This window comes from Prorops nasuta, unplaced genomic scaffold, assembly GCF_024137725.1.
Source record: "Prorops nasuta isolate Cenicafe-Biocafe unplaced genomic scaffold, Cenicafe_Pnas_1.2 PNAS00097, whole genome shotgun sequence".
Classification (NCBI taxonomy): domain Eukaryota; kingdom Metazoa; phylum Arthropoda; class Insecta; order Hymenoptera; family Bethylidae; genus Prorops; species Prorops nasuta.
This window is the reverse complement of record NW_027116894.1, coordinates 14,655-30,803: the sequence shown is the minus strand read 5'-3', so window position 1 is coordinate 30,803 and position 16,149 is coordinate 14,655. Positions and strand designations below refer to the sequence as shown.

Here is a 16,149-nt window from a genome sequence, read left to right as displayed (position 1 = left end):
ATTATATTTATGAAATATTAAAATATTTTCATAGTTTAGATAACGTTAGAAATTAAGAAGGGAGACTGTTGCTGAGAATATTTGGGGAAATTGATTCATTAACATTTCAGCCAATTTTGGTCCATTTTTCATTTAATTAGTACGTCTTGCCACAGTATGGAAAATATTTTTCCGCATTTGTGGGACGTCAGTTGATAGATTGGTTCGACCAACAACTTGAAGAGGTGGGTGAACAAATAAAGAAAAGGATTAATTTCTTACTAATTATTGTAGTTCATTTCTTCACGAACATAATTTATACATATCGTAAACGAATCTTGTGGCTTATAAGTTTTTCAGACTACTGTTCAATTCCATTAATTTTATAAATTTTTGCACTACTATGAATAACGTTCGAAATTTGGAGAAATGTATTTATAGAGGTAAGATGACTTTAATACACTTGTGACAATTAATTTTTAATTATTATCGTAGCTGAATATGTGAGCATAACTGTTATCGATATTAAAAATTAGTTATCGTTGTCTTAAAAAATGATCAGATTACCATTCAATTTCGTCGAGTCAATTAACTTTTTTGCTGCTGTAGATAAGGTTAAAAATTGGGAGGAATGCAGTAGGGAATAGATGACTTAATATAGCTAATGATGAATCGTTTCTGTCGGCAGAGCGAGATTGCGTAATTATTCGAAGCATCCAGTGATACGTTCATTGGAGGAAAAAGCGTTATCGCAGGTATTTGAGATTTTTGCAAAGGTTTAGCGGCGCTCGAGACCATAGCTCAGAAATGCCAATGTCCCCCTCCTCCTCCAGACTTACTTCCCTCACTTACTGGCTTAACTGATTCGCGTAATAACCGCCCTTAAGTGAGATGGCTACGACCAGATTACGAGCTTAGTAATAGCTAATTTAATTCCGCCTTCTGTCTTCCATTTGGCGCTTTCTTCATTCTTCAATCAACTACTTTCTTCCTCCACTCCGTTCATACTTTGCCCATAATCCTTTTACCAATCGTTTTCTCTTTTCTCCTTTTCCAATTTTTCAATTTCATTTCCTTCATCTTCAAAATCGCTACAAATCCTTCTCCTTTTTCTCCACTTCCTCGTTCCCCTCGCATTCTTCCGCTTATCTCCATTTATTTCCTCTCTTTCCACTTTATCACTTTTTTTTTTCATTACATTGCATTATTTTTTTATGTACATTTATAAACGTTTACTTCTTCCTTTTTCTCAACTGCCTCATTCAATTTTACTGCTATTCCCCTCTCTCTTTCCAACAAATCACACATTCCCCTCCTATACTTACTCTTCCTCTCTAAAATCACATTTTCGATTTTTACCTCCACTTACTTCATCCTTCGACTTGCTACTAATCCTCCTCCTATTTCTCTTCGCTTCCTCGTTCCTCTCACATTCTTTCGCTTATCTCTCGTTCATTTCTACTCTTCATTTTATCCACTTCCTCTTTCTGCATTAAATCGCTTTATTCCTACAATTATTATACCTTTAACTATTACCTCCCGAATTGCCTTATTCAATTTTAATTTCACCTTTCCTTTCATTTGTCTTTCGCAAACAAATTGCCTCACCCGCTTCCCTTATTTCTCTACAAATCATGCGTGACAATCTTTATTTATTCGCTTTTTTCCCAGTTTTTCAGTATCTATTTCTTTTCCGTCCCTTACCAAGCTGCACTTGAAAATCGTCAACTCGTTAATGCATAATAATTATCAATGCACTCACATGATTATAACGATAACGATCATCGACTTAACGTCAGACATTGGTACGAGTTTAGTTGTCGGTGAAAGTGCCAGACTGAAGGATTTGCCTATTCGACCATCCAGTCCTAATGAGGCAATATTTTCATCTGTATATAATAAAAGTGAACAGTAAAAAATGTTTCTAATTATTCCCGCCTAGTGCTTCAGCTTTTTCTCCCTATCTGTAATGTGTAATAAAACAGGAACAGGTGCAGGTTATGCCAAACGCGCACTCTCCTTTCTCGATGGCTGTCGATAACTTTTTGGATTATCCGATCTGGCATGAGCCATCATGATACCGAAGCTGACCAATCGCGATAAAGAAAAAAAGTTATAAGCCGACCTGCATAAATTTCGACCAGTAAATCAATGATTAACTTGCACGATTATGTATAAAGAAGAACAAAATTCTTCATAAATTAATGAACAACTTTTCGTGACGTTCGGATGAAATTAAAAGTATTAAAAATGTTATCAATGGTAAATGACAAATATAGAGAAATTAACATTCCTTTAATATTATTTGAATGAAGCTGTCAAAAAGTTCGATCTGAATAATTAAATTGTTCAAAGATAAATATTACTTTGTTCGGAAACTTGCACTTTGAACATAAAGTTATATTTTGAAAAAGTAGTAGTACAATCGTGACCGTTTACAAGCACACCAAGTAGAAGATGTAAAGTTTATGCTAGCAGCAATTAAAACTCATCGCATGCTATTTTAACTATACTATAAAATGATTAAGCCGCGCGCTTGTGTTAATAACATAGATTAATTTAGATATTCAATTGAATTGATGAAAATTTTGAGTAGCCTGACAAAATCAGTTTGATTATTGTTGTGCTTAGAACATCTACAGTGAGATAAACAAAAATATATAAAATAGTAGATCTCAATGATCTTATACATATTACCAAATAAGAGGAACTATTCCAACATGGCGTATTTTATTCTTCTCTTACTAATATTTAACGTAAAAAAAGATATAAATTAAATTAAAAAGTATTAAAATTAAAATAAGGTGTTTTAATTCAAGAAAAACTAAATATGATTTTACGCAGGATATACACTGTCACCAAAACAAAACTATTCTTCTCATCTGATCTTTATTAAATAATTTGTTAATATCTATATTTCTCCGTTACAAAAAATTTTTTTTAATGATTTTAAATTCAGTAGGCATTATATTTTCATCATAAAACTTTAACTGTAAGAATTTTTAGATTTGCATGGTCATAATCTTTATTGAGATAATCTGTATTGATTTAAGAATCATAGTGTCTTTATGGTTATTTAACAAGAAGCTGTTAGGTTAAGTGATTTTAAGTGAACAGCGATACAGCTTTACTTTGGCGAAAATACAGTTGACCTAAGGCGAGCTTCCACGGTCTTCTGCTCGAGGTCATATGGCTGGTAGTTAATAAACGGCTGAAATTAATTAAGATTAAGAAAGGGATAAAAGTGCGGGAGAGCGCAAATCGCCGTTTAACGTACGTCCCTTCGTTCAATTTCCCCTCCACGCTTGGTTCCAATTCTGAACGAAAACTCTAACAATTCAACTTCAATAGTCCTCACTTTTAACAATTTTTCAAGACTTTCGTAGATGTTTTAAAACCAAACCGAATGTATCCTAACAAATTGCAAAATCGACAAGAGTATTTGCTAGGAAAAAACGAGACGGTGCGTAGGCAAACGGAAACGACCCAAATATTTAATTACTCGTGTCTAAAATCGTGTTTCTAAAATCTTTTTCTTCATTATGCTAAGTATGAAATTACGAGTATCGTTCAGCGAAAAATGTGACACTTGCAAAAAAAGAAATTTTACTCTCTATACTTACAATACTAAAATCGAGAATGGAAAAGATTTAAGAAAATATACACAAAGAGCAACAAAAAAGAAACAGAAAATCAAAAGTTTTAATAATTTGCAATGATAAGGACTTTTGGCAGGAATTGTGTTGGTTGGGTAAAGTGAAGTTTCCAAGAAAAATGATATCAAGGTTGGCATTAGTTATACGATATGGTATATAGGTTGTATGTATAGGTTACTTAGGTGGGTGGGTAGGAAAATATGATTTGTAGAGTAGTAAAATGACTTGAGTCCGGGGAGAATTGCCTGGCCGGTCGAGTAAACGTGTAATGCGACACGTGAAATCGCTTCTATGTATAAAGTTACGTATGGTGGAGACTCGTTAAGAATTTGCCGGAGAAACCGCAAGGTGCGCCAGGCGTTCAACTGCAGTCGGTAGCCATTCTTGGTTCTCAAACCGCACCCATGCCTCTGAAAATTCACTTCCGCTTTTATTGCCCAGTGTCGGAATCTCCGATTACCAAGACTGAATAGAGAATCTTGTCACTTTTCTTTTTTTGCATTGATAATAATCGAATGAATTGAATTATATATTATTAGCTAGTAAACAGACTTTATAAACCATGAAGAATAAATTTATAATAAAGAAAGATCGTACGTGATATATTTAAATCACACAGGGGTGCATAGTTTTATAAAAATAATATAGAATCTTCTATTATCGAAGCTGAGCAGAGATTTTTATTTCATTTTGTATTTTTTCTGTATGTTAGTAAAAAGTATCAAGGGCTGAATAATAATTAGCAAAATTTAGAGACTGGACACAAATAATGAACAATTAATTGTAATACTCTTTATCTAGCTCTATCGCGATAGAGATCTTTGTTTCAGGACGTTGTTGATAAGGTAATTATCTTAGAATTCATGCACACATAGTCATGGTTTTGTATAATTCACGTTATTGCAGTAAATTTATAACTGGACTACAAACAATCAACTTAATAGCCATTACTCCGTAATTATTGTGAAATTAAAACCAAAACTTAGGACGACATTTGTATATTACAAAGTTATGATTGTGGCTGTAATTTAACAAATATTTCTAACACACAGTGAAGCTTTAAAATTACGAAGTTTTCAATTACTCAAACTGCACACAATGATATTAAATGGTCCTGTCATTTTATATTATTTACTTCGATAATTAATCAGGAATTGAGTAATAATTAATGAATTAAGAGAATAGATAAAGGATAAACAATCAACCATATTGTATCAATAGATCCTGTACTCATGATTGCCGTAATTAAACCTTGGATCACCTGCATCTAGATCTTTCGTGATCGAGATCCTTATTCAGGGATATCGCTGATAAGATAATTAATCGTCGATCGCGAAGCTCGGATTATCCTGAGCTGTGGCCTTCAAATTACTCGAATCTGCCGCCTCCTGGGATGATCACGCAGAGCTTGCACGGTAGTATTTAATTACGCACGCTTAATTATGTTCGACGGACCATCCTACTCTCTCGATCGCAGCGGGAAACATTATTATAATCATCCCTTTAATAATATAACCCCCTTCCATTTATTTAAACCTCGCACACCTCCTTAATTAATTAAAAGCTGCTTGATGAATTTCATAAATCGATGAGAAGTATTTGACAGATTGAATTTATTCCGTTTCCATTGAACTCAGTTCTTGAATAAGCTAAAATATATTATTGTGACGAAAATCATTTTAAATGTATACTTTTGAAGAATTTCATACTGTAATAAAGCTGTATACATATTATATATTGTGATATTTATATCAATCAATCATAAATTAATTTGTAGTATTATGTGGGGATATCAGAGAGAAAAAGACGAGTCAATAAAGGTGGACACCCCTCAGTAATGAAAGTTACAATGTCTGCAGTTATACAGTACTCTTCTAATAGACAATATGTTCTGACATGGGAAGAAGTATGGAACCACGGGGCAATTGATTAAAATCAGATATAAAAAGTAAAGATAAATCCTCAATTAGTATAGGAAGATAGTTTTATCATCTGAACAAATTCCTGATATAATTATGCACAAAACATTCGTGCAAAATTTCTAACGGTTTGATTAAATTATTAACATGAAATTGGATATGAAATGTACAGCATCTGAAAGCTAACAAGGGACAATGGAGGCAGAAGGTTCTTCTTAACAGAGAATTAAATTTATAAATGATGTATTTAAAAAATAGATTATTAAACTGTCTTTTCTTGCAAAATATGGAATGATAACATTATTTACTTATCTTGTCAATCAATAAGATACAAACGATTTATTCGTGTGATTTATACATATATCCGAATTGAATGAATAATTATTGCTGAAATCTATCGATAAATCGTTTGACACACGTAGGTATATACTTCTAAAACTAGTTGTAATTGATGAAGAAAAAAGGGAAGAAAATTGTATGGATCCTTTGATTGAGAGTAAATTTGGTGGAAGATCGTGATCGTTGTTGGACGATCGAAAGATCGTTGACCTTGAGATCGAAGAGAAAGAGGAGGAAAGTGTTCAACAATGCATCGCAAACGCCAGCGGCGTTGGGACTCCGCATCGCTTAGCGGTTGCTTTGAACTTCTTCTACTTTTCTTTGTCTTCTTCTTCCTTCTCTTCTTGTTTTCTTGTTTTTTTCTCTTTCATACCTTTTTTCTTATTTATTTCGACCTCTCTTCCTCTCACTTACGAATACGAAATAAAATAGCTATAGGTGGAATAAGGTTTAGAGAAATATAGCAATTTATTGAAAGTTAAATCATCAATGAAGATTGCGATTGAGATAGTTCTGGATATGCGTTGGTTTGACATTTATTAGCTGCAACTATATGTTAGAATTATAATCTATGGTGAAATATTGGTTAGCAAGGGTGGAATGAGAAATGTACAAAAGGAAAAGTTGATTGGAGAAGTTGTGGAAGGGGTAAGTAAGACAATAGATCCCCTGAGTACAATTATTTGCAGTTCCCTTTGCTGAAAAAAGTAACATTGCAGTAATAAACTATATGCTTACATTAGAGTTACAAAATTTGTACAAATATCTACAGTAAAAGTAAATGAATGAACAGATTTACAAAAGAGAAATAGGGAAAGAGAGATGTAATAATGGCTTCTACCTACTACAAGGAAACTGCTAAGATAGAGCAGACAGTCGAAGAGTTCCTCGAGTATTGACTGTGTGTGTATACCACGTTACCTATGATTATTCAATAACAGGTGCAGCGCGAAGAAAACCTGGCGAGCCCTCTAATCCTGCATCTTGCGGAACAAACAAAACCCAAGTGCGTGTTTGCTCCGTACATGTTTATGTGTACATAGATACGTTATTACGTACTCCAATACTTAAACGTGGCGGTATATGCTGAATATACCACGTAATAATACGAATGACTTTTTGTGTGATTTAACTAGTTTTGAAAAAGACCATGTTGTCTCATACTCTAACATTTTTAACACCATGCATATTGAGTGGAAAAAGATATATAATCTTAAAACACTCAAACGAGAAAATTTACACTATATTTTCCACACACCATAAACAATTATTTTATTTTGTACCAACTATAATTTTTAGAAAAGTTCTATTTGATTTGAACTCTGATAATTTTAATGCCGTATGCATTGAGTGTAATAATCAAATGAAATATTGCGAAGGAACCTGGCGAGGCATCTAATCTTGTATCTCTCGGGACAAACAAAACGCAAATGCATGTCAGCTTATGCGTATTTGTAGATATGTTATAATATATTTACTTTAATACTTAACCCTTAGCTACAGGTAAGGTTAGAGTAATCAAGCATATTGATATAGAGTTACAGTTTGGAATTTATTCGATTTAATACTTTTGAAAATACCACAAGAATTCGTATAATTACGGTGATTTTACATATCCCTTCCTATTTTTCTTATAACGTGGTGTAAAAATTAAGGAAAGAACTTAAAAATTGATTCCTTATATAAAAGATATATACAATTAAAAATGTTGAGATAGGTTTATCTATGTGCTGTAAAATCATAAATGTAATAAAGTAATGTAACTGAGAGTTAAACGTATAAGGAGATATTCTGTATCTTCTACGTAATCACATCAGTACATTTTTGTGTTTTCAACTTATTGTGAAAAAAGTCCTTGTAGTCTCAAGTTCTAACCATTTTAACGCTTTGCACGTTAAGAAAAAAAAATTAAAATGAGCAAAATGGAAAAAATTTCATTCTATAATATCATATAATGGACCAATTTCGTTACCAGCTTCTATCTTTTATTCCATATAATATTTTATCTCTTTTCTATTACATTGTGTGATAGACCTTCCATTTTAATTACGAACCGATTAAACGCATCCTGGTTAAATTTTCAATGTAATGTTTTAATTGCGGTGTATAATAAATTTCTTTCAATGATAAAAGGTATTGCAAGTGCGGTTTTAGGTGCAATGCTGAAATTGATTCGTTGGAATGCAGTAGGGTAATTTGTAACGAAGGAATGTAATATAAAACAAAGAATATAGATTGTTGAATGGATTAAAATCGTGGTACGATTGAATCGTAAAGAGGCGAAGTAATTCCTATTTGTTGTCTTGGAAGAGCGCGATAAATCGCAGCTTTCTCAGGTTAAACAGCTATTACCTGGATGCGCCGGGCTTCGAATACGCTTGTTAGCTCGATTTTCTCACTCTCATTATCATTGCACGATACCCCTGTACCAGCTGCCGCTTTCCGCTCTCTTAAAACTCAACTCGCTAGTAAATAAATCTAATCCCTTTTTTACTTGCCACATTCCAACTTGTTTCTATCCAACGACGGGGTCTTTAACAATTTTACCGAGCGATTGTTAATGGCTGTGTTAAATTATCCTGTTTATCCCTATAACGATAATAGTCCAGACTACCTGGCGATCGTAAAAAATCACTTGGTCAGTTGGTACTTATAAGTATACATGGTAAGGATTATCGAACAAATTGCATCGTTAAGTTTAAGAGAAAAAATATCAAGGTAACATTGCTTCAAAAAGTTGTCTTTATTTCTAATATAACTATACAATTCTTCTTTTAACCAAGACATTTCAAAATTCGAATGCTACTTTGTTATTTTTATAAGTTAAGCAGTTGCAAATTTATTGCTTGCTGATTTTACGTTCCTCGTTTTGATATTCACTTCATTCGAAGAATTAAAGTGGGATTTTTTTTTTAAATTCCTTAGTATTATAAAAGTACACTGTTCAAAACTGAATCATGTACAGGTATAGTTTCTGCTTCCCTATACTATCTTGTAGCAAAAATGCTTCTCGCAAAATTGATTCATGTCCATCTCAACTCCTCTATACTATCTTATAGCAAAAATTTACAGACAACAGCAGACGAAACGCGACATCGACAAATATGAAGATGACGTTTTGGACGTAGTAAAAGTATTATCCAAAAAGCATATTATTTATATTGGAAACGTAGGGATGTCGAAAAATGGAATGGAAAATAATGCAAATATGGTGCATATATATAATATTATTTATCAAGTATAAAAGGGAAGAGATCGGATGCAATTTTCAGCCTATAAAGAGGAAAAAGCATCAGATAAGTATCGGGAGCAGTAAGTCAGAAGAAAGACTAATTTAACAAAGCAAAATATTCTTTAATCTTTCTTTTGATTTACTATTCCCGATACTTATCTGATGCTTTTTCCTCTTTATAGGCTGAAAATTACATCCGATCTCTTCCTTTTTATACTTGATAAATAATATTATATATATGCACCATATTTGCATTATTTTCCATTCCATTTTTCAACATCCCTACGTTTCCAATATAAATAATATGCTTTTTGGATAATACTTTTACTACGTCCAAAACGTCATCTTCATATGTGTCGATGTCGCGTTTCGTCTGCTGTTGTCTTTAAATTTTTGCTATAAGATAGCATAGGGGAGTTGAGATGGACATGAATCAATTTTGCGAGAAGCATTTTTGCTACAAGATAGTATAGGGAAGCAGAAACTATACCTGTACATGATTCAATTTTGAACAGTGTAATAATATGATATTTGAACGTCCTAACAATGACTCAGTCGAACAGAAACTTTATAATAAAGAAAAATATATCTCTAAATAAAATAAAATAGAGACGTTGAAATGTACATGGAATTAATTGCTAGGTGAGCAAATGAAAAGATAAAGTGAGAAAACATTACCCTTGGGCAGATAGACGAAGACCGAGGGTAGGAAGATGGTGTAAAGGGCATGAAAAGGTGGGATGAGGGAAATATGCAAAATTCCTGAGCTATGAGGCTTGTTCAAGTAAAATTCAGTGATGATTTATTATTGCAAAAAGAAGCAAGAAAATGAAAGTGTTGGAAATACATGAGAAATCTAAGGTAAGAGATGAGATTCAGGAAAGAAGAAACGAAATGCTAAAATGTGTCAGGTAAATCCCAGCAAAGCCACCGGGGCAGAAATAAAAGGCTAGAGGGTTATGTTTGTATGGCAAATTACTTTTATCCTGCGTGTCTCACGCACTAGACGCTCCCTGACAGCTTTTCGCTCCATGAGAATACACGATTGAGATATTTCTTCTTTCTTTTTTTTTTTATCATTTTTTCACTTTTCTTCGTGATCGATCATTTCGATCTATAGCCGATAAATTCTTTGGTAAACACACGAACTACTCTAATTATACACTATTTTTGTTTTTAAAAATAACGCTCCTACCAATTTCGCCAAAATAATTTCATTCGGTTCTCAGCACGAAGGTCTCTTCCCAAACAATAGACTTTGTTTTTTTAAACAATTAAAGGGTATTTTATTAAAGATACGTTTCTTACTCCTTTTTATGGGGATAATTTATCAATTTTTTATTAAATTAATTATTGTTATCGAGATTAGAGATAGTAAATCCGATTTGCAAAAATTTTCGAGCTTCTGATTTGAAAAACAAGATGATAGTAAGGCACCACAAGGTTATGTTAAATAGCACGTGCGTAAATGTAGTATCAGTGGGACTTAGTGAACAGGGATATAACATATTTATACAGGCGTTCGTGCATGTATTCAATTGTGCGAAAATTATACGGTGCGTATTTGCCTTTGCTGCTCCTGCGAAAAAGGAGAAACGTACTTTAGTTGGAATCTAATAAGCTGCTAAGGTATATATGTATACCTTATACGTGTTAGATTTTCCTTTATAATTTATTCATAGAGTCAAATATAGAGGCAGAAAAAATACAATAATTAGATAGACATAAGTTAAAAGAAACCGATTTTTAAATGATCTATAAAAATTATTTATTTTTGCATGTCGACAATGAAATAAAGTAAACTGATAACGGAATATTGGTTGGCTCATGAAAGATTAATGTGATTAGGTAAGGCAAACAAAAAATGCTTATTCTGACACTTCAGAGATATTTTTGTCGTAATCCCATCCGTCGCACAGATTAAACTCAATTAATAAGCAGAACAGGACTGGAGTACTCGCTTCTAAATTCCATTTGGAATTAATTCATGAAATAAAATGAAACAGAGCCTGGTTACTAATAGTATTAATCTTGTCTGAAGGATAAAATTTTAATTCATGCAAATGTTAATCAAAGTTTACAGATAATAAATTGACGAATGATGTTTATAGTAATGTACTGCACGAATATAATTAACCAAAGAGAGTTGAAGCGGGAAGGAATGATATTATGAACTAATTATATAAATTAATAATTAAAAAAATAAATGATCAAGTTTGAACTTAAAGATGATGATTATTTCTCTTTCTTTTTCTCTCTCCCTCTGCCTCTGTATAAATATGTGTGTGTGCGTGTATGTACAACGACAAATTCTCACATACTTGTAATAACACATAGTTCGCATATGCATTGAAGATTTCGTTTTTAATTTACAAGATACCATGTATGGAATAAAATGATAGCCCATGCGAGGATTCCGAAGAAATAAAAAGTATATATATGAATAAAAGTATGAAAGAATAATAAAAAGGCCAACGAGATTAAAATAGGTTGTAGTGGGATAATGAGAATGAAGGAGAAATAGTAAGAAGAAGAAGGAGGGCGGGTTGCACTCCATAGGCGACATAAGCAAGAAACGACTTGAAGAAGCTAGGAGAGGAGATGGTTGATGTAAGTTTACAAGTGCAAAGGCTCCTTTAGGCATAGGCTTGATTGCAATTTATTGCACGCTGATTATTTTCTGCAATGAAAAGTTTGAGCATCAAGCTCGGTTAATGAGTAACACTCACGATCCCCGAAGATCAACTTGCTAAGATCGAAGGTCAAATCTTTGACTTCCGTTTCCTAGTACTAGGTCCCAATCGATTAACGCATCGTTCAATACGCAATTTCAGTTAGTCAGCTTCTGCCTCGTCGAGACTCAATTACTATAAATAAGATCGTTTCAATACATTCTTATCCCCTATAAAAATATCACTTTTAACTTATCATATCTGATCACAGCGTAACTGTATTCGATTATATTTGTACGTTACCTCACTTACGTATGGATATAAATAAAAAATAATTTATTTAATATGATTGTGTGTGCATTTTAGTATTATAGTCGTTTGGAAAAAATATAACAGGTGCATGTATACAGATTACTCGATGAAATATACCTGGCGATTTATTATCAAGCTTTGTACAGTGATATTAAATACGTCACTTAACATTTCAGTAAGCTTTATTAACATTTTAATCATGATAAACCGACGAAGCTGCAAGGGATACGAAGGACCTGGGTGGATCCAAATCAATCTACATTATAATACAACGGGAATACGTGATTGATGGAAGTAGATATCTTAGTCGTTCTTAGTATTATGCCATATTATGATAACGATAGATAAAAGTCATTACTCATTGAATTTAAATTTTTCTACTCCAAATCATTGTTTGGTTAAAAAATGTTTCTGGTATTCGAATTAAATATAGAGCTTATTTGGTTTAATGAGAATAACTCGAGTGGACAAAAATTAAAGTCTAATCATCAGTTTTTGCAATATAAAATAAAGCTAGTTTTATTATATATTTTATGAAAATTACAAGAGAGAGAGAAAGAGAGGGAGAGAGAGAGAGAACTAAAGATCTTATTTATATTTAAAATTCTAAATATTAAATTGCTTTAATTTATAATTTTGCCAAAAACAGCGTCTGATTTGGTATCCCTTTTTTTGTTATCCTTAAAAGTAAAATTTGGACTCAGTTTTAATTTTTGCATTAATTATTAATTTTTCACTTTAGGAAAGATTCAAATTTTTGTTTCTAGACACAGACTTACCATGCTTGAGGCCCTGCCAGCTGGCTGCGGGCTCCAGGTACTTATAGGTAGGCAAGGTGATTCTGGGTGGGGACATAGGTCCCGAGGTACACGGTTTGTAAACCACCATACACCTAACACACTTCCGGTTTGAAGCTGATTGCACCGGAAGGGAAGATTGTATGTGGACATAGGCCATCGGTGAACCGGAATTCGTTTGATATTGGTTACTTGTATATCTTTTCCCTCTATCGTCGTCCACCAAAACCACTTCCTTACCATTCTCTGACTTTTTGTCTTTCAACGAAAATCCATCTTGTGGTTTAATTTTTAGGTTAACACTGAAACTAGAAAACGGAATTTTTACGTTCGTCAGTTTCTTGTCTGAACTTTCATTCCACTCTTTTAAAATATCATTACGAGAGGAAACAGTTTCCTTCGACCCTTCACCCCAAAAAGTTTTATTTTCAGGAAAATGACTAAAAGTTGTTTGATTCCCTTTAAGATGTTTCACGATGTTAGTGTGCTTTTTACGGTACTTTTTATCGTATTCAGCAGTTGCACCATGTTTGCTATTTGTATTACCGTTTCTATCCTCGGCACTCAATGAGCTTGACTCACCGATGCTAACGTGTTTATTCTCGACACTTTTTCGAGCTGAATTCTTGGAATTGGATTGGGAATATTCAGACCTCTTTCTCTCGAACAGGTTGTACTTGTGAAAATAACTCAGTTTAGCTAGACGACGCTTTCTATTCCTAGAAGAATTTTGACTGTAATTTTTCAATCTGCGTTTTTCCCTGCGGTCGATGTCCCAGTACATACGATGTTTATCCTTCACCAGCAAGCGACTGTTTAACCACAAACTTTTCTCCTTGCTATTCATCTCAAGCATCTTGCGGCTTTGCGAACTTGCCAAATTTTTATTTCTTTCCAATAATTTAACAAACGAATCTCTGTCAATTCCTGAATGTTTACTAGCTACCTTTATTTCCTCTTTGCTGGAAGCGTTCGAAGCTTCTAAATCTCGTTGCATGCCATTATTCGATGCTGTTGCAGAATTTTCTGAACTTCCCTTCTCCGTAGGATCCCATTGTTGTTTTAGTATCAACGTTTCATTACCATTAACGTTTGTCAAATTTTCATTTTTCTCTGCATAATTTTCAGATTTGTCTAAAATTTTATTTTCAACAATACCTCTTTGTTTTTTCAGTGCTAAAGTCTCAGTACTTTTATCACTAGACAAATTTTTATTTACATAACTTTCTAGATCTTCCTTTTCAATAATATTTCCTTGCTGCTTTAACGCGAAATTTTCATTATCATTTGACAAATTTTCCTTGTTAGCTGCATAATTGTCATATTCACTCTCAAAATTTCTAATAGGATTATAGTTATCTTGAAAAAACCTCTTGGGAATTTCAGGACTATTTTGAAAAAAAAACTTGTTCCATTTGGCGGTTTCTTCAACGGTTTCGTCTTGGAATTGCTCATAGTTCGTTAAAGTTGAATATTTTTGTGGTTCCCGCAAAGGTTTTTTATCGTCGGTATTCCGGTGGTTCAACGACGAGTATGGTGATTCTTCATGTGATTCCCCGACTACAGAAGGAGCCCATAGCATCGCCAGAAGAATCTCCAGTATGAATAGGGTCCCCACTCCGAGGGCCAATATGCCCCGGGCCCACGATGATTTTCCGGGGTACATTTTACCCCATAGTCACACCAATTTCACTCCGCTTTTCGCACATTGCTCACTAAATCATCCACTCTAAACCATTGCAAGAATTTTTGCACGATTGACGAAGCTTGAAAGTCGAATAAATTCCAAATCGATTTGTACGTTCCACTGATACTAACCACTGATTCTACATCATATCAAATCTTACCTAATACAAACTCTACGACTAATCCATAAGAATCAAATGAATCGAGCAGAAAAAGTCTTTTTTAGGATTGTCAATTTAAAAAATACGGAAATAAAACTCAAGTTGATGTATATGTATTATTAGCAACAATCACTGATCCTTTATTGCCAAACTCGGATTCCTTCGATTAATCGTTAAAAATCAAAAGCAATAAAAATGTTATATACTTAAAAAATAAGAAAATATATATATTTTTTTAATAACTCGTGATGTGAATTAAATGGACGTAATTCTTATGCAGACATGATTGATTAAATTTTGCAAAATATGGAGCAGTGATTTCGAAAGATTTTTTTCACGATCGATGTGATTGACTTGTTGAGATAATTGGGTTGATAGATAGTGGATAAAGGAACACACGTGGATGAGGAGGAGGTGGATGGTACCGGCTTGAGCAGCGGTTGGAGGGACACTGCTGGCTTGCTACCATTACCATTAGCTCGCGCTTTGCCTTCTCCTCTCCTCTCTCTCTCTCTCTCTCTCTCTCTCTCTCTCACCGCGTCTTCAACTTCTTCTTTCTCCTACTCCTCCTCCCATGTTTCTTCTGCTTCTTCTTCTTCTTTACCTCTCCCCCCTCCAACCCAACTCTCCCTACAGCCTCACTCCTACAAACAAGCGTAAAAATTCTCCAGCAGATACACCGAATCTCAGTGTTTACTATTCCACGCACGTGGGTGTAAAGTAAGATAACTCTTTTTTCCTCCCTTTCCCTCTCCTCCTCCCCCTACTTGCCTCAGTTCTATCCTTGCTCCCTACCACCCTCCCAACGCCCCCCTCATTCCTCAAACTATCACCTTTCCACGAGTCTTCTCGTTAACTCCAATTTTGCACTCCAGCCATGCTCGCTTTTCAGCTACCGCATACTGATATTCTCCCTCCCCCACCCCCACGTCTTCCAATGAGCCAGGTAAAATCTCGACTTTCTTCTCATTCTTAAAATGTTATATCTCATGAAACAACTGCGGCGATCCAATTTTAAAAATCACCAGATAAAATTCGTATTATATATTTTTGTCACTTTTTTACTTACTTTTTACAGTTCTCCCCCCACTTCCATTTTTAACACTGCTTTTGGCCTTAGGAAATCCAACAAATCATGTAAATTCATCACTTTCCACTCAATCGTAAAATTTTATATCCTCTGACAAAGCTACGACTATTCATTTGTAAGACCCATGAGATAAACGTTGCTGTATAGCTACTCATTATTATTGTCCCCTCTGCTTCCCAATTTTAACACAGTTTTTGGCCTCAGGAAACTCAGCGAGCAACGTAGAAAAATTTTACTTTTCTCTCATTGTTTTAATTTTATACGTGGAGCACTAAGCATCTTTATGATAATCCAAATTCATAAATT

At 33.8% G+C, this 16,149-nt stretch overlaps 1 protein-coding gene across 1 annotated transcript in view; it reads right to left on the bottom strand.

Moving 5' to 3' along the window:
- LOC136784915 (laminin subunit alpha-1-like) overlaps positions 1 to 14,572 on the bottom strand; it is a 45,235-nt gene extending 30,663 nt beyond the window's left edge. Inside the window, 1 exon segment of the mRNA XM_066745869.1 lies at positions 12,889 to 14,572. Within this exon segment, the coding sequence (XP_066601966.1) occupies positions 12,889 to 14,572 (1,684 nt within the window).
- Between the last annotated feature and the right edge of the window lie 1,577 nt (positions 14,573 to 16,149).